This window comes from Fusarium musae, chromosome 10 (assembly GCF_019915245.1).
Source record: "Fusarium musae strain F31 chromosome 10, whole genome shotgun sequence".
Taxonomy (NCBI): Eukaryota; Fungi; Ascomycota; class Sordariomycetes; order Hypocreales; family Nectriaceae; genus Fusarium; species Fusarium musae.
Window position 1 is genome coordinate 1,406,368 of NC_058396.1, and position 26,780 is coordinate 1,433,147.

The 26,780-nt window shown below is 49.0% G+C and overlaps 10 protein-coding genes and 1 non-coding gene across 11 annotated transcripts; 6 read left to right on the plus strand and 5 right to left on the minus strand.

Moving 5' to 3' along the window:
* Positions 1-2,193: 2,193 nt before the first annotated feature.
* J7337_012647 (uncharacterized protein) lies at positions 2,194-3,470 on the plus strand (the record flags this gene model as incomplete). The annotated part of the gene is made up of 5 exons (XM_044830156.1): positions 2,194-2,230; positions 2,282-2,307; positions 2,356-2,392; positions 2,450-2,909; positions 2,957-3,470. The coding sequence occupies 5 exons, from the start codon at positions 2,194-2,196 to the stop codon at positions 3,468-3,470; spliced, it is 1,074 nt and encodes a 357-aa protein (XP_044675072.1).
* Positions 3,471-3,799: 329 nt separating this feature from the next.
* J7337_012648 lies at positions 3,800-3,904 on the plus strand. Its single transcript has one exon. It is a non-coding gene; the product is annotated as a tRNA-Met (tRNA).
* A 317-nt stretch (positions 3,905-4,221) lies between these two features.
* J7337_012649 (uncharacterized protein) lies at positions 4,222-5,369 on the minus strand (the record flags this gene model as incomplete). Its single annotated transcript, XM_044830157.1, has 3 exons — positions 4,222-4,411; positions 4,437-5,258; positions 5,362-5,369. 3 exons carry the CDS (start codon positions 5,367-5,369, stop codon positions 4,222-4,224), a joined length of 1,020 nt encoding a protein of 339 aa, XP_044675073.1.
* A 1,099-nt stretch (positions 5,370-6,468) lies between these two features.
* Positions 6,469-8,130, minus strand: J7337_012650 (uncharacterized protein; the record flags this gene model as incomplete). The annotated part of the gene is made up of 4 exons (XM_044830158.1): positions 6,469-7,104; positions 7,156-7,544; positions 7,594-7,810; positions 7,864-8,130. 4 exons carry the CDS (start codon positions 8,128-8,130, stop codon positions 6,469-6,471), a joined length of 1,509 nt encoding a protein of 502 aa, XP_044675074.1.
* A 1,720-nt stretch (positions 8,131-9,850) lies between these two features.
* Positions 9,851-10,616, plus strand: J7337_012651 (uncharacterized protein; the record flags this gene model as incomplete). The annotated part of the gene is made up of 4 exons (XM_044830159.1): positions 9,851-9,958; positions 10,008-10,149; positions 10,253-10,360; positions 10,468-10,616. The coding sequence occupies 4 exons, from the start codon at positions 9,851-9,853 to the stop codon at positions 10,614-10,616; spliced, it is 507 nt and encodes a 168-aa protein (XP_044675075.1).
* A 755-nt stretch (positions 10,617-11,371) lies between these two features.
* On the minus strand, positions 11,372-11,786 carry J7337_012652 (uncharacterized protein; the record flags this gene model as incomplete). Its single annotated transcript, XM_044830160.1, has 2 exons — positions 11,372-11,474; positions 11,512-11,786. 2 exons carry the CDS (start codon positions 11,784-11,786, stop codon positions 11,372-11,374), a joined length of 378 nt encoding a protein of 125 aa, XP_044675076.1.
* Positions 11,787-15,447: 3,661 nt separating this feature from the next.
* On the plus strand, positions 15,448-16,959 carry J7337_012653 (uncharacterized protein; the record flags this gene model as incomplete). The annotated part of the gene is made up of 1 exon (XM_044830161.1): positions 15,448-16,959. The coding sequence occupies one exon, from the start codon at positions 15,448-15,450 to the stop codon at positions 16,957-16,959; it is 1,512 nt and encodes a 503-aa protein (XP_044675077.1).
* Positions 16,960-18,154: 1,195 nt separating this feature from the next.
* J7337_012654 (uncharacterized protein) lies at positions 18,155-18,950 on the minus strand (the record flags this gene model as incomplete). The annotated part of the gene is made up of 2 exons (XM_044830162.1): positions 18,155-18,176; positions 18,232-18,950. The coding sequence occupies 2 exons, from the start codon at positions 18,948-18,950 to the stop codon at positions 18,155-18,157; spliced, it is 741 nt and encodes a 246-aa protein (XP_044675078.1).
* A 3,848-nt stretch (positions 18,951-22,798) lies between these two features.
* On the plus strand, positions 22,799-23,734 carry J7337_012655 (uncharacterized protein; the record flags this gene model as incomplete). Its single annotated transcript, XM_044830163.1, has 1 exon — positions 22,799-23,734. One exon carries the CDS (start codon positions 22,799-22,801, stop codon positions 23,732-23,734), a length of 936 nt encoding a protein of 311 aa, XP_044675079.1.
* Positions 23,735-24,125: 391 nt separating this feature from the next.
* On the plus strand, positions 24,126-25,003 carry J7337_012656 (uncharacterized protein; the record flags this gene model as incomplete). The annotated part of the gene is made up of 2 exons (XM_044830164.1): positions 24,126-24,260; positions 24,326-25,003. The coding sequence occupies 2 exons, from the start codon at positions 24,126-24,128 to the stop codon at positions 25,001-25,003; spliced, it is 813 nt and encodes a 270-aa protein (XP_044675080.1).
* A 71-nt stretch (positions 25,004-25,074) lies between these two features.
* J7337_012657 (uncharacterized protein) lies at positions 25,075-26,357 on the minus strand (the record flags this gene model as incomplete). The annotated part of the gene is made up of 4 exons (XM_044830165.1): positions 25,075-25,453; positions 25,509-25,662; positions 25,716-26,261; positions 26,318-26,357. 4 exons carry the CDS (start codon positions 26,355-26,357, stop codon positions 25,075-25,077), a joined length of 1,119 nt encoding a protein of 372 aa, XP_044675081.1.
* Positions 26,358-26,780: the final 423 nt, after the last annotated feature.

The window sequence follows — 26,780 nt, forward strand, 5'->3', positions numbered from 1 at the left end:
GCTTAGGTTCATAGGCCGAAAGATATCCATGCTTGACGATGGAGTGCGGTGGCGACGGTGGAGTAAGAGCCGCGAGGCATTGCCGTTGAGAGAGGAGAGAATATCATACAGACAGGAACCTTCTGAACCCCGATTTCCTGTCAAAATCTGTGCCGATTCTGCGGGCGCTTTTGTTCCCACTGGCGCCATTTCTTTTCAGCCGCCGCGGGGATGTTGCTTCTCGTCGCTCCAAGGAACAAGGGTCCCTCTATAAGTGGAAATGATGGTCGATTCTAAGCTTAGCGTAGAATTGCTGTTACATTATGCATAACCTTCAACTGGAGAGCCTTCGGGTCAAAGCCGCTTCCCGTCAGACTAGAATTACTCTAAATGTGATTGGAGCGGGACCCCGCGGACGGACAAATCATACAGGCTGGGCATTCAAGACCGACAAAGTTCATGATTCTGGGGATTGAGTGCAGCGAGAACTCAATTTTGAGCGGCTGTTGGTTGAGAATCTTTGTCAGAGTGGGATCGACTTCGTAAAATATCGTGCTAAAAGATTATGGTAATCTGCATGGAGAAAAGATCAACGGATTATCATTTAGTTGAGACAAGCGAAGGATCATCCTTCAACCTTTCGGGCCATTCGACTGGTTGGCAATCTTGGCAAGGGTCGGGGATCCGGGGTAGATGTGAGCATCTCGGTAGTCTCTTTGTTTTGGAGCTAGAGCGGCAAGCCCTGGGAGGCAGAAAAAGCACAATGGCATCTTTCCAGGTGCAATAAATAAATGACCAGAACTTGTCTAAGTTATACTAAAGTTACCTAAACTCATCCTAAAGTGGCCTAAGCATTTCTGCCAGTTAGAATTATAGTTCCGAGTCTCTTACTCCCCTGGCCCTTAGCGGTACTCGGTTAAAACATGCTCATCCATCCATGATCCACCCCCTAGAGATGCATGCTACCTTCATTCATGCATATGCACGTTGGACCTTCGAGATTGTTGAAGAAAAATCGCGCGAATGCTGATCCTCACCTGCGTTGGAAATGCTAAGAGATCTAGCCTGAACCTAATCACAAATCACCCAACCGTTGCTCTGGGTTAACGATATTAGTCCACCCTCCCAATATATAATGCTTGAAGACATCAAAACGAGTAGTTCGTGTATTGTAGCAAACTGAGCCGTGTGGGAGGCTTCCAACAGGATCTGCGAAGGCGTCATGCCTCGTCCTGAAAACAAGTTGTTGGCAGCCTAGTTTCAGCCACCACCGGAAGCCTTGGGCATCAACGCCTGTTTAGTTGCAAGCCACAATGTTCCATCATTTCTACTTTGGATTCTTCAACTACCAACGTGCATGATCGAAACACAGCTGAAGGGGAAACATATACGCGTACTTGGCGGAACACCGGAATTCGTACTGGGAGTCTCTGCGGCACAGAAAACCTTAGCAGCCCTTCAGTCCAACCGCACACGGGGCGTGTGACACACAAGTAGCTGAATCACCGGTAGTTGACACACAATTCCTTGATTCCAGAATCAGGCGCACTGAGATATGCCGGCAATCACTTTCCCCTTTCGTAATCGTACATGAACAACGCCGTGTTGTGCAATCCTGAATCCAGGAACCAGGAACTCGTCTTACTCGAAGCACCAAAGATGGTGGTTCAGCTCCCAAACCACGGACCATGCTGACCATGTTGAGTCACTTGGGTGACAATCCTCATGAACTCTGTTTCTCATCCTGTTTTATTGGTCTCCGCGTTCTTCGCCCAAAGATTCTGCGTTGCTGGGTTCCCCTGGGTATCAACTATACATAAATCTGAAGGGTCCCATCTTAAGCGATCGTCTTCATCCTGTGCCAATACCGTGTCAGCGGTTCCCCCCTGGTTCGTCCTGTTACATGTACACACAGAACGACGATCGATCGCAGCGGCCGTCTTCGCCCGGATCAGCGGTCACATCGAGCTTGCGTCAATATTTCTAGTGTCGCTTGACGTTCTATGGTGCAAACTCTGCACCCTCATACTTTTGACATACCATCTCTTTTATGTTGGTTGGGTATTCACGATGGCCTCATTACATCTATACACTCGAACAGGGCCGCCACCCTATCCTGATCCTTTGAGTCTTCCTACGACTCCTCTTCAGCAAAAGGGTCTAGCTGCTCTTTTCATCTTTCCAGCTTTATCGATCATCATAGTGTCTATGCGTATGTACAGTCGCGTGACTTCACGGACTGTCGGATTAGGTGAGTCTCTCATGGTCAGTGCAATCAATACCGAAAGCTTATATTTGATAGATGACTGGCTCGTGCTGGCAGCTTTGGTAAGTTTGATAGACCTTGACGTCTTGGCGATGAACTAATATCGACAGTTCTTTGCTTTGATGATGATTGGGCCTCTTTACATGTGTACGTGGACTTGAATCTTGTTGCATTAGAATAACATATTCGCTGACAATTATACAGTCATGAAGCTCAACTACTGGGGATTCCACGAGCGAGATGTCCCAAAAGACCTCGATCTTGCCGCTGGCTTCTGGTGGAACTTTCTTGTGCAGATGTTCTACAACCCTGTCTTGGCACTCGTCAAAGCCTCGATTCTAGTGTTCCTCCTTCGTTTGGGTGGTCATAAAACCAACGTTCGATACGCCATATACGGGCTCAATATTTTCAATGCTGCGCATGCTGTAGCCATCTTCTTCACAGCTCTCTTCCAATGCTGGCCCATTGAGGCCAATTGGGATATGCCCCTACGAAAAGAACCTGGCGTTCATTGCATCAGCAACTGGTTCCATGTCATTGCATCTTGCATCACAATCGTGACAGACTTCCTGGTCGTTGCACTCCCTTTCTGGATCTTCCTTGGCTTGACCATGCGATGGGCGACCAAGATTGCTGTCCTGAGTGTGTTTCTGTTGGGTAGCGTGTAGGTAGCGTCTCCAGCTTCGCGAGATCGATACTAATGTTATATAGAGTCGGTGTCATCGGCATCATCCGTGTCATTTCCATCTATCACCAACTCGTCGAAGGGCCGAGGCCCGGCGAAGACACCTTTTATTCCGTCCTTCCTGTCTGGGGCGCCGTCGAAACAAACCTCGCCATCATCTGCGCTTCGGTCCCCGCTCTCCGACCGCTTTTCCGGCGATGGTTCCCTGCTCTCTTCGGAGGAAGCTCAGACGCACCATCTGGAACTCCATACGGCGGCCGATATGCCAACAACTCCCGCGGGACCGGTGGCATGCGATCACATAACCACGATGATATTCGCCTCAAAGATCTTCGGGTTTCGCGGACTCAACATACTGAGATTCGTAGTGTTTCGCCGACCGGATCCGAGGAAGAGATCATGACATATAATGGAATTATGCGGACTACGAATGTTCAGGTTGCATATGAGAATGCTTCAAAGGCCACTGTATCGGAGTCGAGGACTTCCAGTGAGATACGCTTTGAAAGCAAGGCGTCAGAGGTTAGGTCTGGGATTTAATTCAAGGGTATTTGGTATGGGAAAACTTTGATCGAATAATAGTTACTTTCTTAATGACTACCTGGCGCTTTTGGGCAGCCATTCAAGTGTTTGTCCCAAGGGCCTAGCATGTTCCAATGAATGACGAACCGATTTTACTGCTGTAAATATTGATATATCTATACATTAGTGATGGCCGCTTAATTGATCCCGATTTAGATGTCCAGACTAAACTAACAGATAATTGTCGGTTGGTGGGTGTTGCACTCTTGGTCTGGCACTTGCAGAGTTTGGCTCTCATTTCAATTAATCAGCACAGTTGGAGCTTTAATTCTTATCCAATTAGCACAGTCTGCTTGGCTCAGTTGGTTAGAGCGTTGGTCTCATATTAGATTGTGATCTAATCCTAGATTAGAGTGATCCAAAGGTCGTGAGTTCGAACCTCACAGCGGACAATACTTTTGCAATTTTTGCCTCTCTTTTACAACATAAAAACATTATTATTTTGTCGCTTGCGGCATTGAGTCAATCAGCCATGCGGCTCGGTATCCCTTTGCTTTTTCCTTATCGTGTCTGGCGAAACTAAGTAGGTCGTACTGCATGTCGTTGTTCATCCACGAACTGTTGGTGATCACTGATCATGTCCTGATCTCGCCCTACAGCTACACGAGCCATCAAATAAATACTATCGAAATTGAACGATCGCTAATCTTCAATTACCGTGTACATTGAAACCCATCATTCCTCTATTCTCAGGCACGATCCATTTACATTACGACGCATCCACCGCCACCGTCCTTGCCATTGTCATCACCGCAGCATCCACAACAGCCATCGCAGTCGCAACAGTTATCACATTCGCAGCAATTGTCGCATTCGCAGCAACTGTCGCAGCTACAACAGTCATCGTTGCCATCATTACCATTGTTGTTTCCATTGCCATAGTCTTGCTGATCACTTGGCTGTTGGTACCTTGTGGCATCGTACGATGTATCCACTTGATCACTGTCATATTGGTTACCGTAGTTTGTGTCATTAGCGTGCTGGTCGTGATCATTATCGTAGTAGCGATTATCGTCATCCGGACTGTTTGGAGAGTATTGGCGATCACCATCGCTATCATACCGATAGTCTCCATTGTCTATGTAATCACCTTCGTATTGGTTATACTGAGATTGGTTGTACTCAGTATAGGTGATGTTCTCTGTGCCCTGACTGTTGTCGTAGTTGTTGATCACGTAGGTGGGCTCGTTCGAGTCGTTATTCAGGAAGTACACGGCTGCTCCTGCACCAGCCGCACCGGCGGCAGCACCTCCAGCTGCATACTTCATGTTTGACGAACTCTTCTTGTGGGTTTGTTGGGGGTAAGCATGCTGGGGATGGCCGGGATGGTAGCCTTGGACTGGCCGGCCACCACCTTGCGGAGCATGACCCTTCAGTGGCCCAACTTTATGCCCTTGAACAGGAGCTGGTTTCTTGTTTGGAGGGCGGGAAGCTTGCTGTGGTTTCTTCATTTGGGTCATCTGCATTCCATGATTCGGAGCAGGTTGTCTTCCGACAACAGGAGCACCTGCAACTGGTCTCGGAGCAGTCACTGGTTGATAGCCAGCTGGGCGTTGAGCAGGCCGCTGGGCAGGCCTCTGGGCAGGCTGTGACTGTCGTTGAGCGGGCTGAGGTCGTTGGGCAGTTTGAGCAGGTCTCTGGGCGGGTTGGACAGGTCGGCCAGCTGGGGGACGTCCGGACGGAGGGCGTTGTGCGGGAGCCGCTGGGCCTTTGTTGCCAGCAACGGGCTTTTTGGGCTTTTGACTACTAATACCATGCTTGTTAGTGCCTGGAATTTGAGATTGCCGAAGAAGGATGCTGCCAAGATGGAGTGGGGGAAGGCAATTGTGATAGGGTTGGAAGAACCAACTTGAACATCTTGACGAAGAGGCCGTCACTTGATTTATACAAAGATTGCGAGAAGTCTCTAGGTACTCGAACATAGCCTCTGATGGTAGCAAAAGGCAGAAAACACGCGTTCACATCTTTGACGGCGCGCAGTTATATAGGGGTCTTGAACAGGAGACAGCATCCTCATAAGGCTCTCAGAATTTGTGCTTTTTTCAACCTCCATCACCACTACCCTGAGACAAATGCTACGCTGACAACTTGGCGCTCCAAAAGCCTCCAGAAAAGATCAATTTATTTCACACTGAAGTAATGCAGTGAGATTCTCAATGCTACTCTGTTTATTTTCGACATCAAGACGGCCCCCAAATGAAGATGCAGGGTTTCCTTCAGCTTTTTTGCTTATGGTTTATCCATATATCTGACAGCGAGCACCAATAAATCTCTCTGCTGACCACTGAACCCTGTAAAATGGCTTGAAGCATCAGGGTCGCTTGGCCAGATCAGGCCTTATTCCCGTTTTTAGTAGCACAAGGTCCGGGCTCTGGGACGAGTTAAGCCTCATAAGCGCCAGCCTTATTTCAAAGCTTATGTGCATCAAGGCAACCATGTCTACCCCCGATTGTTCCCGTTGGTCGTTGTTCTATCGAGGTCTGGAAGGATCTCAGATTGTCGGCCGCTTGATCTTATCAGTTTCGTTGTTTGGCCCCCTAAATGATCTGAAGACCGCAGTCCTTGCGTCCTGATTGGGGGCCAATTCTTAGCTGGCGGCAGGATTTGGAGCGCTTTGGTCATCATTCCTGGCGCAAGATGTTATTTTCAGCTTGGCTGCCTGGCAAAATAAGTTGAGAGTTGTGAAAGCGCTTATCCTACCTATCAAAAGCGAACCTTTCGTATAGAGGCTTTGGCTGTACAGTTTCATGGCCGCAGGCTAGCAGAAAAGCACGTCGAAGCCGCTGGCTCCATCCATGGTAAGAGAAACATAGGTACATTAATAATACAGACAATCAACAACAGCAGTGACTCGTATAAGATGAATGAATGGATTCTATGTAAGATTAAATATGGTTTATAAATGGACGGCGATATGGGGACGGCGCCTCAACTTCTGAATACGGCAAGTCGCCTCTTATGCCACAGGACCGAAGAAGCTGAACTTTCCCTTGGGATCATACTTATTCTTCAAACTCTTCAAACGCTCTTGCCGCCAGTTCTCCTTTCCATACCAGCTGATGGGATCTTCGTTGCCAAAAGCGTAGTTAACATAGACGCTCATGTGATACTGGCCAGAAGCTCTGTGGAGAATATGACGCAACTCATTACCAACAGAGGCGGCCTTCTTGTCAAGCTCAGTATCCCCAGGTTTGTATGTGATCAAGGGAGCAGTGAGGATGTTTTCCTGACGGAAGGCGAAAGCAGCACTCTTGGCATTAGTGCCTCGGACGGCCTGGGTGGAGTAACCCTCAAACATGAAGATAGAAGTGTTGAAAGGAGTATCAGGACCTGTTTCTTTGGCGAAAAGGCTCCATGCGTTCTTCATGGCGGCGACATTGTACTCCTTGAGGTATAGAGGGAAACGAGGGTTGACAAGACCATTCTTCTGGCAGGGGACAGCATCGACATCGATTTGTGTCCACCTGGCAAGATCGCGGTAGTCTCCGGACTCAGGAGAGATGGCAATGGGTTTCAGATCGTGGAAAGGCTTGGAGATCTTGGGATCAATGCTCTTCACACCTTCCTGGATGAGCCAGAAGAGAATGACAGGCTGCAGACATTAACTTTGGACCAATACAATCGATGAACGGTAGAAACTTACGTTTTCGGGGTCCGCTGTAGGGTCGTGGACCCAGTAAGACCAGTTGATGACGCCCTCAGGCTGCTTTCGAAGAAGATGCTCATTGGCGGTATGATACAACTTCTCAACGTGCTCGCCACTAAAGACAAGTGTCTCGATGGCCCAGTCTCGATGCTGGATTTCATACACCTTGGAAGTGATGGATGTCACAATACCAAAGTTGTGACCAGCACCCTTAAGGGCCCACCAAAGATCGGACTTCTTATCGATGGTCTTGAACGATCCATCAGCCAAGACAATGTTGAGCGAGACCCACTGATCTGCGATGATACCGTGATGGCCTTGGAGCCAGCCATGTCCACCACCGAGGCCTGGACCCATATAGCTAACGCACTCGCATGTTCCGGTCACTGAGGGAGGTTAGCACGTCATCGTTGGTAAGAAAACATCAAAGCGTACCGGTTTGCTTGTTGGCAGCCCAGAGTGTGTCGGTGACTTCTTTGGACCTTGTACCGCCACCAATAGTAACCGTCTTGCCGTCAGCAGCGACCTTGACCTTGTTCAGCTGGCTGAGATAGATCTCAATACCATGGTCCATGCGACCCAAAGTGGTGATGGCTCCATGAGCAGTGTTGTAGGCGAGGAAAGGAAGACTCTTGGAGTTGGCATATTTAACCTTTAGAAGCAGTCATTAGCATTTGTCATGGCGATTAAGGACGAGACACTTACAGTCGTGGCAACATCCTTCTCTGTACCAGGAACGACAACTATATTGACCTTAGGAGCATCGAGAACAGACCAACGAGTGGTAGCTTTCTCAAACTCGGCAGATCCTGGACAGTAGACTTTAGCCGACTTGGATAACTTCTTACCAAGCTGGCTCAGGTCTTCAGAACATGTCCCAATGGCATCGCTACGAGCGAAAGGAGTTTTCGCACATGTGACAGCGGTGCTCCAAGCTGCCAGTGCGGCAAACACTTTACTTGAGAAATGCATTATGAGAAACCACGTGCAAATGCAAAACACAACTTGGACCCTTAGATCAAAGACCCCTTCTAGATAAAGGATCGACGAGGTCCAGGTGCATATTTAACCTGCCTGGTTCGCCTCATTCTCTCTATGTGCCATCGGCCAACGTTTACCCGAAAAGCCAATCCCTGACAGATTCCCCTTCCTTCTTCCTGCAGCCGAGGTTTGACAAGAGAAAGGGAAATTATTCCTGATATCCTTGTTAAAGTCCATAGCCACCTTCTTTGTTCAGCATCCTGCATGTTAGATCCTCCACCTCGTCGCAGGACAACGGAGATTTTGGAGCGACCCGATCGAATATCTCAAAGTCATAGCGCGGAGATGGATCCATTTTAGTACCCGCGGAACGGGTACCGACGCGGAAAATCCCTGATTTTTAGCTGAAACCCAGTATTTATTTCGGGTCCTTGTTCCCTGGGTTGCTGATCCCGAAGACACAATTGTCCAATTGGGTTCCTGGACAGGATCTGAGTGTAATCTTATCCGTAGAGCCATCAGTGTCGATTTGTGGGAGGCCTACCGAGGCTTCCGAAGGCCAGTGGGTATTGGGACCTTTTGTCTTGTGAATTGCCCGAATGCTAAGAACGAAGAAGAAATGATCGGCAAGGGCTCAAGGCGAGGTGTTGTCAGAAGTGGAAACCAGGTCTGAGATGGTAACAGAGCATCTCGAACATGTCACCAGATTGTCGAGGTAGCATTGACAGCGCCATCTCTAATTCGACTGAGATCTCATATGCATGTAGCAGCCGAATGGGAACATCTGGGCCAGAAATACGATAGATTGAAGGAATATGGTTATTTCTCATTACGTGCGTGGCGTTCTCGACCGTAGCTTGCCGTAGCACACACAGGCTTTACCATCCAACTCTTGGCGCGTCATTTTCTTCATGAGCTAGCCAAACTTTGCCCTGCTACTGCTTAGCGTCAGGTACGGGCTCGGTCTCCAATATTCCCAGCTATCCCCGACTACCAACCAACTGAACATTGCATGTCTAGCATTGCCAGGGGAGGCAAGAAACCCAAGGACGAGCGTCAAATGACAAGAAAGAAAGAATTATGTAAGTTTACTTTGGTTTAGCAGGCCATCACAAAAGTTAATTTTGGCACCTGCCTGAGACGTCCTGGTTGCATGTGCAGACTAATCTCAGGGGTGCATATTCTGGGAAGCTTGTGATTCAGTGGAAACAAAAAGTGCTATGTGCATTCATGCCCCTACCAGCTTACTTATGGGGCGAAGTGTCCAGGACCCAGGCCCATGGGTCGCTGATCTCTGTTCTTTCTCTCTTATTTCCTTTCCCTTCTGATCCTTTTGTTGGTTCTGAAGATGTCGGACCCTGTCGTTGAAGGTTGGACGCTGTATGCGGTCGGCGTCGCTTCGACGATCCTCAGATTTTATGCTCGCATGAGAGTGGATGGTTGGAGGAGTCTACAGGCGGAAGACTATCTTATGGCCGTATCGATTGTGGGTTCCTGTCAAGCTCCGTGGACATGAGTCGGATATTGACTTCATCAGGCCTTTTACACCATCCAGACAACTCTTGCATATAACGTCGGGATCCTTGCCCATGGTCTCGCAAATAACGGGATAACAGATGCTCAGCGGGCGGCATTATCACCTAGTGATCCAGAATATGACTTCAGGTTGGTGGTTTACTGCCGTCCATCTCCCCATGGGTTACTCACCGAAATGTCCAGGATAATTGGCTCCAAGATCCAGGTTGCCGGCTGGACCATATACTCCGCTCTTATTTGGTCCCTGAAGTTGTCCATGCTGTACTTCTACACTCGTCTGACGGTATGAAACCCCGAACTAATCGCAAGGACACTCATCTGACATTGACCAGACGGGACTTGGCCGGTCTTATCGCATCCGGATATACGTGGGTTTCGGCCTTGTCATCGGCACTTTCATTGCGACTATAATAGCCATATTTGCTGGCTGCCAGCCTTTTCACAAGTACTGGCAGATCAACCCAGATCCTGGCAGTGAGTATCACAATCTTGGTAGCACATATGTTGTGCTGACCCTTCATTCTAGACTCGTGTCAACCAGCCATCTCGAAACCAATTGTTTGGGTCTCATTTGCAGCCAACATCTCAACCGACATCTATCTTATCGCAATACCCCTACCTATGCTTTGGGGATCGAGCCTGAAAATGATCAAGAAGATCGCCTCGACGATTGTACTTGGAGCCGGTATCTTTGTTCTTGTCTGCGCAACCTTGAAGAGTGTTTTCGTCCTAGTGGCACGTTCTCTGGTCAACCTGATTTCTCCAATACTGTTAACTAACTTTTGCATGTAGGATCCCGTTCATGGAGCCGAGCTTGCTGGAAGCTGGGGCACTCGCGAAGCCTTTGTCGCCGTAATGACAACCAACCTACCGATCCTCTTTCCGCTCTTCAGGGTCTGGCTCACGCCAATCTTCGGAAGCGTATTACGCTCCTCTCATAAAACATCCTATAAATATCCTTCCGGATTTCAGACAATCGGTGGAGGAGGACGAAGCGGCAAAAGCAACGACCCGAGCCGACGAGGACCTCCGACCGCAAACCCTATATCAGCGAACATGTCATTCAATAATAGCGAAGAAAGGATCGTCAAGGCAGAAGCCCACCACATGAATGACTTGACGGACTATAGCGCGTCCAAAGGGATTATAGTTTCGAATGTGGTAGAAGTAATTCATGAAGACAAGAAGGGCGGTAGTAGTAGGAGCAGAGAAGGTTCTGAAAGGTCGTGGTAGAAACGAGCTCAATACCTGTGAACAGAAATGGCAATAATATACAGTATACCAAAAAGGCTTTATACTATCAGGGCCATGAGACATGACCCAGGGAGGCAAGAAAACTCAGGACCTTGACCCTAAGCGATGAAAACATTGAGGTAAGTCTAGCCTAAGCTTAGAGGACTTTTGCTAAGTTTATCCTAGCATACTCTTTCTAAGCTTGCATTTTTCTTACTCCCTGAGGATACGTTGATTTAACAATAGGTCAGGTCACATTTAATAGCGTTGTTTCTTGTTTTTATCAGCAATACTGGGCTTCTTGAATTGTTTACCAATCATAAGATCACTGCAACAGATGGTTTATACCGAGTCCTACCAAGCTGCAACCACAATAGAGCCATGTGATGTGACAAAACCTCGTAGCAACCTGGCCTTGATGTCGTGGCTGCACGGTGGAGTGTCTTCAGAGGTCAATCGCGTCTTAACACTCCTTATCCCACGAGCGCCATGCGCCTTCAACTTTAAAGTTACCAGAGGGTTCCAACTCCTCAATGTACTTGTAGTAGAGAAGACAAGTACCAGGGCTTCCGCCATCATGGGCGTAAGAACGACATGGCGTACCGTCTCCAACGGCGGCGCATCCGGCCTTGCAAGCGGCCAAATCGGTCTTCAGACGCCGAGAGAAATGGGCCAGGACCATTCTTTCCCAAGATACCACACTGAGCGCAACTCGGGTGTGAAGATCCCGAGCCTGCTGCAGCGGCGGTAGCCTTGCACTTGGCCAGCTCAGACTCGAGCGCGGCCTCTCGTGCAAGGCAAGCTTCCTTGGCCTCTGCATCGGTTTTGGCAAAAGGATCAGGCTCAACGAAGGGGTCGTCGATCTCAACCTTCGCCATGTAGATGACGTCTGATCTGGTGCGATCTTCTCCATCGGGCTTGGAGACGATACATTTCTTGGAGGGAGGGTGGAATGAGCAGACCTCGACGCCAGCAACCTGTCAGAGGGCAGCACAGGCTTTGGCGGAGGCGATCCCCTCTCGAGTGGTGCCCGTGCGATACTTGTTGCACTTGTGCTCTACGATGTAGTCTGGGATGATTGTCTCGCGGTGACCTTCGACGCAGTCAGCGATGACATGACAAGCACCAAAAAGTGCGGCCAGGCTATAGATGACAGGGACTTTCATACTGGTGGTTGGGTAATAAGCAAGTGTAAGAATTGGTAATGGGGTAAACTCGGAGAGATAACTAGACCCAGTGATTGGGGTGCTTGTGAGTTAATGAGGAAAATGGAACGACCGGAGAGTCGAGATACTTATACCTGGTTCCCCCCTCATCGCTGCCCTTCGTTTTCTCTTGAACCTATCGCCATGAGACAAAGATATGCGTTACTTCAATCTTACTATGAGCTCAATATGAGCCCCCCAATCTGCACCTTGCTTCAATGAGGCATAAGCTTGCAGAACTCTGTTGATCCTTGGCAATAACCTCGTAGTCGCGAGAGCTTGGAGCATAGAGTTTATTGGCCAACTTTCAGCTAACCCATGATCTCCCGCTCTGATATCTGAGAGCGGCATCAAGTTCAGCTTCTGATGGTCACTTGGCGCATACAGAATGAGAAGCAGTGAGACGTTTGGAGTAAGATGAATGGTGTATGTTTCCTTGTGTCACCACCGAGTCTTGGATGTATGCAAGGAGCCCTTTGCGTAAAAGATGAGCGGGGGTGTAGGAAAGGGACTCAGGGTCAAGGAAAAGTCAAGACTTGCCACGGTATTACCAAAATAAGCTCATTAGAGAGCCTCCTAATCTCCTGCTAACTTACCCAGATCTTTTTATCGCTCAAAATTGAGGTTCCAAGTTTTCTGGCTCCCTGAGACGGCATACTGCTCGAGTGATAATGTCAAGCCCAATCTTACATGCATGTTCCACATACCAGTTGGGATATTCTTGCTGCTTTGGGTCTAGGCTGCAAGTCCTCAACTCTTGCCCAATAGATACTCCAAGACTGAATACGTAGAGTTCAAAGATTTCAGCCCCGTTGTAGATCACTGCGTGGCTGACTAGATTGAGATTGCCGAGTCAGATGGGGCGAATCGGATGTCAGATCTGGAGACACGGGATTTGCGCGGGAGGACGATCAAAGACATGCATTTGTCCGTCGACCACTCAGAAGTGACGGAATGAGATACAATGCGGGTTGGCCCATCGGAACGTCGCAGACCAGCCGTAAGTTGGCTGGCTTTTGGCATTGGTGAGTCCACATCCAGTAGTTGGCTGGGCAGGCTAGACATGGAGTAAGACATGCCGCGAATCGAACGGTATCTAGTAGGACCCGGGTTGTGTTGCTTACAGATATACCATAGGGTTTCCTACAGCTTTGGAGACTCGCTCACCTTGACAAGAAAACTATGAACGTCTACTAAGCGTCCGCTGACAATGTTCGATGCACAATGAGTTGCAAAAGCTAGTATCACGTTAATTTGGTCCCTGGCTGTAGACAAAGCTGCACTCTCTGACCAGACTCACTCGAGCTCTGGTTTTCAAATTTGTAAAGAAGACCATAGGAGGTAAGCCCAGTTGTCAAGTCGACGATTACCAATTTCGTGATGGCCCGCAACTGAGATATATTGCTGACAAGAGACAGGGCTTGTCGAGGCTGGTATTTAATCGTGAAAGTAAATGCTTGATCTCGGATGAAAACTTGGCCGTGTTACACTCATCGGTGCTTGGGAAGGCTGCCCAGAACATGCCTAGCACTTTATCTTATGGTCAACAATTCACTCGATAGCTCGTTATCAGTCCCTCACTATATCCTGCTCCGAGGTCTCATCTGCATTTGTTCGCACCTCGCAGAACATCAAATGTGACTTCTGTTACAACAGAGCAGTCAGCCTGTAGCGTTCAAGGCTCTCATGGATTTACAGCTACAATGGCATGCGGGAAGCGGGGTGGGAAGCGAGCACGCACTAACAAGGGTTTCAATTGAAGAAGAGAAACAAAATGCATAATTTTCTATGCTTATTTTTCAGCGAGCAGGCATTGTTTCGCGACACGACTTCTCTCATGAGACGGGTATGTAGCTCATCACACTTTCGCGGTAATGGTCTGATGTGACTATAGGAATTGGCGCGTGATGCAGTCGACGCGGGATGTAGTGAAGCGTCCGAAGTGCCGAGGTTGCAAAAAGCATGCCTTGACACCGCAAGTTCTAGGTTTGCCGTTGTGTGTCAAAGGGCGTTGTCGCTACGGTGAGTTGTTCAGGTATGATCTGACCTTCACCTCACCTCAGCTCACCTCGGCATGCAGGTCAGGACGCGCGGACTGCATAAAAACCCTGATCCGAAGTTCGGAGTAAGAAGTGACCAATTGGAATGAAAGCAAATTGGCTGTCAATTCCATTAGTGTTGATTACCCCAAATATAGTGTTTTTTTATCGTGTCCGTTCCGTGGGGAGACAGAGTCTGTTCTCTAGAGGCTCTTCTCATCCCGCGCGCTAGCATTGGTTTTGCTGCTGCCTACAGGGACGGTACCTGAGTTGACCGCTCATTGAGGATCAGGGACCTCAGCTTACCCCTGCTTCTTCAGCTCAACGACATGCATGGGACCTATCGCGTCGAGAGCCGCGGCCATGAGGCTCATGCTGACATGGATCAAAGTAGGTCACCTGGACATGTCGACTTTTTACTCTACCCCAAAGAACTTAACTCAACCCCACGATCCAAGCTTGGCTTGGCTTGACCTTCAAGGTGTAGGTGGCCTGAGCCCTGAGCTTGTTTGAGAGGTACCCACTGTAGCTTTAGCTATCGCTCCACGATAAGAGGTCTTGATAAGCATGAATGATGCAAGTTTTTCTGCCGATGACGGCGTGTGCAGTGCTGATCAGATTCTGCGGCGTCTGTATGTAGTGACAGCGCAGTGACTGCAGTGCTGCACAGTGATGTTACAATATCAGGGCAGAATTTGAAACAGAAAACATGATGAAAATCTCTTTCATCATTCGCCACTGAAGAATTGACATGACAGGCAGCAAGATTCGGGATTGAATCAAGCGCTGATGTGATAAGCTGATAGAAGCTAAACTATGGGGCACTTTAACGTCACAGGCCCCAATAATCTTGGGGCCCTTTGACCTCACCAACAAAACAAAACAAAGCCGGTCTCACCGCGGATCCACGGCTCCCACTCCACTAAGTTTTTAGCCACCACCACCACCAGAAAAAAAGAAAACGACAAAATCAATTGAGCAACAGAGTCCACCGAACACGGGGGAACGTTCGAGTTTTCGCTGCCCGAATTTATTCCGGCCTCTCCCTCTCCTCTCCTTATCTTTTTATCGAAGAAACCACAAAACCCGGCGGTCAGCATCTGCATTTGAGCGGTGACCTCATTCCTCACAACAACAAAACTTCATCCTCTCCTCCTCTTCACATTCACCCTCATCTCTTCATACCAACCAACACCTCACTCCTCTCAACACCTAGATACCTTCTTCATTCGCATCTCCCTCCCTCTCTCATTCCTCCCTCACACACAATCACAATCACAATCACAACCGCCAAGATGACACAACGCCTAAAGCTCAACAGCAGCAACCTCTCCTCTATTGCGTCACAGCAGGGAGACCTAAAGGTCAAGGTCCCCTCCTACGACCGCAAGTCCCTCAAGGAGGGCATCGTCCACGTCGGAGTTGGTGGTTTCCACAGAGCGCATTTGGCCGTCTACGTAGACAATCTGCTCGAGAAGCACGGTGAGCGCGATTGGGCCATCTGCGGTATCGGCCTGCGACCCAACGATGCCGCCATGCGCGATGTCCTCAACGCCCAAGACCATCTCTACACAGTCATTGAGCGCTCTGCAAAGGGCAGCTTCGCCGATGTCGTCGGCAGCATTAACTCCTTCATTTTCGCCCCCGATGACCGTGAGGCCGTCATCGCAAAGATGGCTCATCCCGACACACGTATTGTTTCTCTCACTATTACTGAGAGTGGCTACTACTACAACGAGAACACCCATCAATTGAAGGACGAACACCCCGACATTCAGCACGATCTCAAGCCCGAGAACGATAACGCCCCCATTAGCACTTTCGGCTTCCTCTACGCTGCTCTGGCTAGACGTCACGCTGAGGGCCGCAAGCCCTTCACCGTCCTGTCATGCGATAACATGCAGAAGAACGGAACCATCACCCGCAACATGCTCACTTCTTTCGCCAAGCTCCGCAACCCTGAGCTTGCCAAGTGGATCGACGAGGAGGGTGCTTTCCCCAATGCCATGGTTGATCGCATCACCCCCAGCACCTCTGAGAACGACATCAAGTCACTCGCCGAGAACTTTGGCATCGAGGATGCTTGGCCCGTTGTCACCGAGCCTTTCATGCAGTGGGTTGTTGAGGACAAATTCGCCGATGGTCGCCCTCCCTTCGAGAAGGTCGGTGTCCAGGTTGTCCATGACGTGCACGACGTCGAGCAGTTTGAGAAGCACAAGCTCCGTCTCCTCAACGCCAGCCACTCCGCCATGGCTTACCCCGGACAGCTTGCTGGCTTCAAGTACGTCCACGAGGTCATGGAGCACCCCATCTACCGCAAGTTTGTCTGGCAGATGATGCAGGAGGAGGTCAAGCCCCTTCTTCCCGAGATCCCCGGCGTCGACATCGACCAGTACTGCAACACCCTCATGGAGCGATTCTCCAACCCCACCATCATGGATCAGATTCCCCGTGTCGCTCTGAACGCCTCCGGCAAGATCCCTCAGTTCATCATGCCCTCTATCGCCGAGAACATCTGGGTTACTGGCCCCTTCCGCCGCTTGTGTTTCGTCGCTGGTGCCTGGTTCATCTACATCAAGGGAGTCGATGACAAGGGCAACACCTTCGAGGTTGACGATCCCATGCGCGAGAAGCTTCAAGCTCTGGCCAAGGAGGGCGGCAAGGATCCCCGCTCTATTCTCAGCGTCCGAGAGCTGTTTGGTGACGATTTGCGAGGCGACCAGCGCTTCCTGGACGAGGTGACCAAGGCCATGGAGCTCATCACCAAGGATGGTGTGATGGAGACCATCCCCAAGTATGTCAACTAAGGGATATCGGCGGCGTTACCTATCGACTTGTTCTGGGCAGGGATAATTACAGCGAAGCGATGATGATGATCGGTTAATGAATGACTTTGGGATGGTGGGCTAGGGTTAGACGCAGGTTTGTATACTGTCCTAGAAGGCACACCTCAGATAGACATCAAGGGCAGATGCCCAAAAAGTTTTAATGATTATGCCATGATTTGATGACGATTCGTTCCATCTCGCTGCGACACTGCTTGATGTATCCGCCAACATATCCAAATACTGATTCATGGTTACGAGGTCGTTTAAGAAGTGACTGTCACAGTGTATTGCTTTTCGAGGTTGGTAAGCGCACATCGAACCTCTGTAAGGGGGCACTTGCCATTGAGTCTATGCAGCGTGTTTGTGAAGCATCAAGATGGGAGATGCTGTGTCGTCGTTTGAAATTCACGCTTGCCTCAAATGACGAACTGCAGTCGCAGAAGTCGAAGAAAGTAAAGCGAGAACACAAATTACCATCTTTTCGTGTCTGAAATCGAGACCTCGTGCCAGAGTCTTGGAAGATGTCTGCTTTTCTTGTGCTGTTGACCAAGCTGGCTTTGAGAAGACTGAGGCGAACCTTCCAAGTGGACACTTCTGACGACGGTACAGGCCCAAGCATCCCTGGATCTTGAGATGAACAGATATCATTAGTGAGTTTCACGCACTGAAAGGGTGAGTATTGGTTTGAGTCTTTGAGATGATACTTGAGAGCTTCTTTCGGTATAAGAAAATTATGAAACATAATCAAGGATCCTACCTGGCACTTGTACCTGTCATACACAAGGGTCGGGTGATAAGGCTCATGTAGCATAAGAAAAAGACGTGTGCGATTCACTCTGCACAACTTTACGTCACAGTTACAGCAAATGTCCTCGTGCTCATGTTGTGGAACATTAATACTCATTCATCCACAGGACATCACCAAGAAGCATCGGCAGAGACAAAGTTTATCATGAACGTGAATGCAAAGGTCGTAATTGCGTGAGACAAGTATATACATATTGTCAGTAAACCAAATAATCCGCATAAGAAAACGCGAATGGTTTATTCAAGAATTGAAATGTGAGTTCATAGCCCTGGTGAGTCGCTCTCATAACTTGAAGTGAAAAGATACATCAAAAGATCGCTGCCGGCTATCTCGAACCTAAGCATCCGTCCATGTCGGTGTTGACATTTAGTAAGGCTTGTCACCGATCCTGCATCATGATTAGCGAGTGTTGCATTAATGGTAGAGAGTTAATGGGAACTTACATGTTACCGGGCTTCTGGTAACGGGCGACAACCCAAGAGGCACCGGAGCTGTCCTTAGCGACGGCCATACCGACCTTGGTGGTAGTCTTCCAGACGCACTGGGTGTAGTGACCGAAGGACATGTAGTTGGAGCCGGAGATGGCCTCGCCGTTGTACTGGCTCTTCTCGCTCAGGAAAGCCTCGACAGCAGAAGCGAAGGGGTTGGAGCCGCTGCCCATGTAGAGGTTCTCGCCATCCTCACCCTGAGAGTGCTGGAGGCTACCGAGCTGAGCAAGGTGGTCGGCCCACTCCTGGGCACCGGAGGCAAGAGAATCGTCCCAAGTAAGAGGCTCGTTACCGACAGCCTTGCGGGCCTCGTTGTGGAGGTCGAGGGCCTTCTGCTGGTCAGAGTCGAGGTTGGAAGATCCAGAGCCAGAGTCGGAGCTGGGCTGAGTCGCAGCGGGGGCCTCCTCTTGGGTGGTGGCGGGCTCCTCCTCCTGCTCGGGCTCGGGGACGGCAACGTAGGTGGGCTGGGGAGCAGGGTTCTTCTTAGGCTTCTTGACGACGACGGGGGCGGGCTGCGACTCCTGGACGGGGGCGGCGGGCTGCTCGGGAACGTAGGTGGCCTGGGGAGCGTTGCCTCCAGCGGTCACGTAGTGAGTGACGTACTCATACTCGGTAACGACCTTGTAGTGCACGTTGCCGTTGCCCCAGGGAGCGGCCATGGCGCCAGCGGCCATCATGGAAACGATGAAGCTTGAGAAATGCATCTTGACTGAGAGTTTTGTTGTTGTTATTGTTGTTGTTGGTTAACGTCACCGGGACTGGGCTGTAAAAATTGTTCGAGTTGCTTTAAAAAGAACGTGTTAAGGAGTGAAAGAATGTAGAAATGATCCTTCAAGGATGAATGAGTGGTTTGCCTGTTAAGGAATGAGTGACAAGACGATTGAGTCTGGAGAGGAAAAGAAGCAGAAGATGGGGGGACGGGAATCAAGGTTATAATATAGTTGTACGGCAGACAGCCAGCGTCATGATCCCATTGGATGAGACATGTCAATGATCCCGACAGTTGGTGTGGTGCCATGTGAAAAACGAAATTCGATGTGCAAGCCTGGGCCCTGGCCCTTGCAGGGACAGCAGACAACGTCGAATTGATTGAAAGAGCGGAGTTCTGTGTTTCAAAAGGATGATGTTCCGATGGGCTGCTCGATCCAGGGGTAGATAGACTAAACTAGCTCGACTAGCTAGACTAGACCAGGGATAAAAAGAAAACCGTTGATGGCCTCAGCTTGCCGAACCAATCAATACGAGGTCTCGCAGCTGACACCCGAGTCTCCAGATGGGAAGCTCGGGTTGAGTGTGGGGAGGGATGCCACACTGAAACCCCTCATACCAGTCCTGCAATTCTAAATCCTTACCCAGATCTTGCCTGCATGTTTCGCCTTGACGCGGCAATCAGCCAGCAAAGAGAAGAGATGACATGCCGGGGCTTGTCCTTGTTCTTGGATCAGGGACCGAACATGCCGGCGCGGTATTTTGACGCCACTAGACGAGGGCGGCAAAAAGTTCGTACCATTCGCCGCCCTTGGCTACGGGGGATGGGATGGGATGGGATGAGGGAATACGAACGGTACGTGCAGCGCTTTAGTGCATTCTTTGTGATGATGATAAGCGTCAAGGAGCACAAAGCGCATCTAAGACAGAGTGAGCACTGATGTCGTCCAGTCTCGTCGCACAGACATGGACTATCCTCATCCCCCGGGTTTTCTGTAATCACGGGCGACGCCTCCCAATATAAAATAAAGTTGCAAGTTCGTAATGTGATCCCCGAGTACAGGGATCTACCGACCAGGGCCAGGATGTTTTCAAGATTGATCGAAATCAGCCTTGAAAATTGGCAGTGATGCAAAACACCCTGCCATAGCCCCCAACAAATTCTCCTAGAGTCCTCACTCACTCATGCCCGTATGTGATTATTCTCCTTCCTTCCATATGCAAGTGAGAAAGGGGGCCGAGACTACCGGTCGTGTTTTGTCAAGCTTAAAAAGTTTGCTAGCTTTTTCTTGACTCGTTTGTTCCGTTGCCTCTGTAACAGGCTAACTGCAGCTACTGCAAGGGACAGATGCACTATATTACTGGTCCACGATGGCTGGCACTCCGCTAAACTTGCAATACATGCCACTGTCCGCTCAGTAGAATGTCATCGAACGCGGCCCAAGACCAGCAAAAGAGCAAAAGGGGGTTTCAACGAGAACAACAAACTCCTCATACAATGGATCCCTTTAGCTTTAGCTGTTGAGCATGTTTTTGTTGAAACAGCCATCGTTGTTTTGAGTCTTCTTTGTCGGACCTCGCGAGTACAGACCGTCATCGAAACAACGCCACAGCGCTTCTCCCTGACGAGAGCCCAATCAACCGCAAGCGCCCTCTGTTTCTCACCGTACGCCAGGCGGTCGATCATAGCAAATGCACGGCCTCGTGTGCACCATGTTTCCCTCCCCGACATTTTGCGCGCAGGTCTCACAGAAGGTCAGTGAGTGACTGAGTGACTGCAGTGATCGGCGAAGGGAAATCTCTCGTCTGCCGATGCTAAAAAAATGTTCCTGATGATCGGAAGCTGGCGCTGGCACTTGAGGTTGCATCTGCCCAAATGATCCGCTTTGGATGGACGTCCAGACGTGCATTTCATGGCAGACTAACCCAACGTTAGCCGGTCCGTGTTCAAGAAATTCTCCCCTGCGAGCACAGGGGTCCTGAGAAGGCTTATTTCCGATAGGATTCTGGATGACTACGATTCGTCTCGCATTGATATTTGATCATTTCCGAGCCTTGGAGCCGGAAACTGGGATCGTGGCTTGTCAAATTTCACCGTAACAATGAAGTTTCAGCTCCCTCATTGACTGATTCCTCCGCAAGACACGATTGTTCACCCCTCCGGGCCTCTGATCGGGTGGCTTTGTTTCCATGCTGCATGCTGCACTATGTGCTGTGTGCTGTGCCTTGCTATGCCTTGCTGTGCTGTGCAAAGAACTTGGCGAGCGGGGAATGCCAAGTGGGCTACGCGTAAGCAGACCGACATTGATGAAACAAGCAGCGACTCATTCAAAGAGACGGTTCTTTGAAGATATTTTCCAGACATCGTATCGTATCTTGGGTCACTTGAAAGGCGATATACTCAAAGCTAAAGCAGTGCCAAAGCGCTGTCCGTATGCACTAATGACAGAAATAATGGACAGGTCTGGGCTCTTTTACGCACGAACCAGCAATTTTAAACTTCCCGTATCCTTCTGAAACCGCCACATCAGCTGCCTTCCTAACGAGGCCATGGCTTGTGACTATTGCTTTGTCAGATTGATTAATTTCTGCCGACGCCTCACCTTGCCAGATCCTTGTAGCACGGCATTTGTTCATCGCTATACGACGCTTACAGGGTAAACAACTCTTATGGGGAAGTTTCGCCGTGAATATGCGCGTAAAGCTGCGATGCCAGGTCTACGGTCTGAAGAGTAGTTCATGCGACATGTGAAGTTCCACGATTAATGGCGTGGGTTATCACCTGCAAAACTGTTGAGCTGTCAATAAGAAACAAGGAAACATGATAGTTTGTCCGAAAGATTCAACAAGATCCTGTATGCTTACAGGCATCAGAAGCAATTCACTCTGGGCCAAACAGTGGAGGGTTGTCAGAAGAGGTATCCAGGGTAAGTCAGTAACGGATTCACAGCCACCGTCCAATATCAGAGTTGCAATGCGATACGAATATTAAATGAATGAGTCCAAAACTTGTAATGATCAAATTGAAAGATTCATCTCAACTTGAAAACGGTTTTGACCTTCACAGTCCATGTAACCATTTGTGAACCTTAGTCTAATATTTCAAGATCTGTCGGTCGTGAGATACTATTGAAGCTCTATTCCACGATTTATACGTAGAACACCGACTTCGAAGTTCACACATAATAAGGAACGAATTCACAGGCACAAAAGTAACCTCCCATTCATAGTATGGTAGCTGCGAATGATTTCGAACATTGCTGACTCACCATGCAGCGAAAGCGACTGTGATACTACACTAACTGAACTAGATTTATCAAGGGGCAAGATAACTCTTATCTGTTAGGCCACCAACAATTGGTCTTATCGATAAGCACAAACGTGATAGCAACCCCGCGGTTGTTGATTATTTTGCGAGCCTCATCATTGGCCAATTACTCATACCGCAATCAGCATAAGTAAGCCCTCTGCGTCATGATTACGCCGATACCTCCAATAAGGTTGATGTTATCTTGCATTTACTGAAGACTTACAAAGCTCATGTCAGCGAATGTCGTGTCATGATCCCCGAATATGCACTTAGAGGCTATACGAGCCAGCTAATGTCGCATTTGGCGCTGACAACCGTGAGCAATTTATCGTAGGCGTTCGAGCTTCCCAAGATATGCTGTTCCGTCGGGTCTTCATCACGTATCAGACACCATTGGGTCCTTCTGTCTCACGTATTACATCAATCCACTGCCTAAAAGTTGCAAATTCCTCCTTTTGTAAGCCAAGACGCTTCTTGTCAAATTCCGTGCCATCCGGTTTCAAAATGAACCCTCAGGCAGTGGAATCTCCCTTGTCACAGTCGGCGACATTCCTCGTTCTCTCGGCAACAGACAACCCAGATGCCAACAAAACAATCCGATCAACATTGTCTAGCATTGCAGATATTACCAAGAACATATCAATTCGCCACCAAACCGCTAATCTCTCATGTACTGTTGGCATTGGATGCTCGGCATGGGACCGATTGACCAAACTCCCTCGTCCTAACGAGTTACATCCTTTCAAAGAGTTCAAGGGATCAAAGCATACTGCTGTATCGACCCCAGGTGATATCTTCTTCCATATTCGCTCCGAGAGAAGAGATATGGCATTTGAATTTGAGAGACAACTCATGGATAGACTGGGTGATGCTGTCAAGCTTGAAGACGAGACCGTCGGTTTTAGGTATTTTGACACGCGCGATGTCCTTGGATTTGTCGACGGGACTGCCAATCCAGTCGGCCCCGATGTCAAAGACACGGTGCTTATTACTGCACAAGATGACTCGGCTGCTGTAGGAGGCAGTTATGTCGTGGTACAGAAATATCTTCATGATCTCAAAGCATGGAAAACTCTCAAGACAGAGCAGCAAGAAGAAATCATTGGGCGCACGAAGCTGGATAATATCGAGCTTGATGATGCGGACGAAGGGCAACAGCAGTCCCATAAGAGTCTTGCTACGATTGAAGACGAGGGAGGAAGCGAGCATGACATTCTACGAGATAACATGCCCTTCGGATCTCCAGCTCAGGGTGAGTTTGGCACATATTTTATCGGGTACTCGAAGAAACTTTGGGTCATCGAGAAGATGCTAGAGCGCATGTTTGTCGGTGTTCCACCTGGGATGCATGATCGGATTCTCAACTATTCCAAGGCAGTTACAGGCTCTACATTCTTTGTACCGTCGGCCGATTTTCTTGCTGGACTTGATGATGATTAGTAGATGAGCTTTGATGTCTTCAGAGAAATAGTAGAAATATCAATAAGGATAAATCTACCATAAATTAGTGAGTGGTTTGTGAGAGACGCTTAGATTATGCTATCCAACCCCTACCCCTACCCCGGCCTCACTATAATCATAGATTTCCTGTGCCACATGTTTACTGCACAGTAAACGCACCCTCAGTAGCTATCTCGGCCAATTAAATGTCACATTCGGTGCTGATACGGGCCGATCAGATCGACCTTCCCACCACGTCAATAGCGTATATAGCGTATTTGGTGATGTAATGTCAGACAGATCCCTCACAATTTCGCTCACAATTACTTCGAAACCACGGCGCGTTTGCAATCTTTGTCCATTACCAAATACTTTGCAAATAAATCGTACGATGTCTAATGCCGGAATCACGAAGAATCCACGCCCGAAGCGGAAGAACCGACCTCGGCCTTTGCCGCCCGATGTCACGGCTAGGAACCTGGCTATCGAGAAACAACGCCGAGGTGAACTAAAAGAAGATTTTCTGGTGAGACAGCCTGTGATAGAAATCTCAAGATATAATTCAGTAACCTTGTTGTGGCGCTTGGTTAGGAACTGGCACGCCTGCTGCCCGACCTTGCCAATACTCGGCGACTTACAAAGGTTCTCATCGTAAACAAGAGCATAGAGCATGTGCGACAACAGCGCGAACTTTCGATAGCCGCAGCTAGTGACATACAAGAAATTGTCGACCAGAACCATCAGCTTGTCGCTGAGGTAAATGCTCTACGTGCTCAGATTGGAGGATCATCTATGCCTCAAGCCCAGGTCAAGCCCATGACCCAGGCTATGACCCAACTAGCTGAAACAAAGAATCACGTCTTCGGAACATTCCCTGCAGGCTTTGGGGACAACTGGGCACAGGAATACTCCCAAGTCCAGCATGAGACAACCCGTGAAGCGGGCTTCTCGACCGATAATCCTTACGCACCCCCTCCCCAGCCAAAAGAGGTCAATATTACACCAGACACCATGAAAAGCAGCCTAGAAACTACTCCGAGATCTGCACCCGTGTCAGTATACCAGGAACCGCAAGTGAACTTCAGCTTGTGCCTGAATACAGTGGCCGAGCCTAGCTTTCCTTTCCCAGATCTCCTGGAAGTCGACCATTCTTATTTGGATGATCCTTTAATGGCGAGTTCCTGGACACATGGAATCCTTCATGAGGATTCGGAATGGGTTGGTGGTCTCAGTGAAAGCGATGTTTTATCTTTTCTCACAATAGTGTAGGGGATAATGAGATACAGAGTTGTATTTAATGAGAGTTACTATCGGCACGGAGAAAAAGGAAATGATAATACTCAGAACTGGTTTAAAGCTTCTTCGATTGCATCTCGACTCTGCAACTCGTTCGCCTTGAATGCCTCCAGAGCTGTGTCAAGCCCCCTCTGAGTAAAAGTGTCAGCAGCGATAGCCTTGGTCAGTGCGGCCCCGTTATCTGCCAGATAGTCGATATCGAGTGCTGGAAGCCCAGGCCAGCCTGGACCGGCCAGGGGATCAATATTTGCCAGATGGGCAACTCGTGACGACGGGCTACCGGTCTTCATGTGAGAATCACTTCCAGGTGGCGGGTTTGCTTCGGCATCCAATAGCGAGAGTTGAAGGAGGATATCCTCAGGAATAGTGGCGTGATCACAGCCGAGCTCGGCCATAGCTATTGCCTCACGGGCGGATATGAAGCTGGAGAGCAAAATCAGCGCTAAGGGTTTTCACTCTCCCAGATTCTGTTACATACCTTGCTGGCTTGAGTAGTGGCTGCGTCTTACCAGTCTCTTGTCGAAGGCGCTGGTAGATGTGCTGGATTTGTACGATTCTGTGTGACATAGGATGATCAAGAGCTGGGTCTTCAGCATTGGGCCACTGCCCTCGGTCGGTATGATACCAAGGAACTATGAGGACGTGAGCATATGGAAATAGCCACATAAACAAGGCATGACCTCACAGTTGTAGGGGCTAATAGACAACGCCTCTGCCTGGCTGGCAGCTATGGCCTGAGAGACAGAAAATAGAGAAGTTCCCAGCGTGCGGATCCCTTCTCTGAGTAGAATCGGACTGGCGTTGAGAGCAGGACCTGTGCACGGAATCTTGATACAAATCCGATCTTTCGAGATACCAAGCTTCTCGAACTCTCTTGCATAGGATCGAGCCTGGGCCACAACTTTTCTTGTGTCGTATGAGTGGAAAGCTGAGGTTTGAAGCAACACTCGCCCCTGGATGTTCTCTATGTTTTTGGCGCACAGTAGAGCACTCTGTAAATGATGAAGTGAGTAAGTGGCTACAAGATGGATAAAGTGAGGTACCATTCGATCAAGGATTATCTCCCATCCTTCGTCTTTGCCTTCTTCGACAGTTTTCAAGAATAGTTCCCGGTTCTCGGGAGAGACCATTTGCTTATAGACCAAGCGCTGATTGCTCGTCTGATCATGTGGTTCGAAAGGCAGAAATCTTTTCGCCTCTGCTGGATCCATGCAGTCAATGTCGATCTTGACTATAAAATAATTCAGCACGAATAATGACAATAGAGAAGAGGAAGGGTTGCCGTACCTTGCTCCTGGAGCTTGTCAAGCCAGGTGACTTTACTCATGGTGAATGGCTGCTGTCCGGAGAGACTAGAGGCTGTAAGATAGAAATGATTTGAAGAATCCGTAGAATAGAAATAAGAAAAGGACTGGCCTTATTTATAGTTGAAAGGGACGCTTGAACGATGATAGAAAGCCCCCATGGACAAGACAGTGGAAGACGTCGTGGTGAGTAATAGGTGAGACGCTTATGCGTGAACTGTACAGTTACTTACACCCTCGGAGGTATCAAAATGTTGTGTAATGGAGAGTACTGTACAGTAACCCAGCTATTCCAAGTACCTACCTCGTGCATGTGGCGACTGTACAGCTACGGTAATTATGTGTTTCTATCCCTGATATGGATTGAAGAGATGAATCAAACGATGAGTGTAGGCTATTGCCTCTGTGAAAAACACTACGAAGCACTTCTCACGAGATGTCCGCGA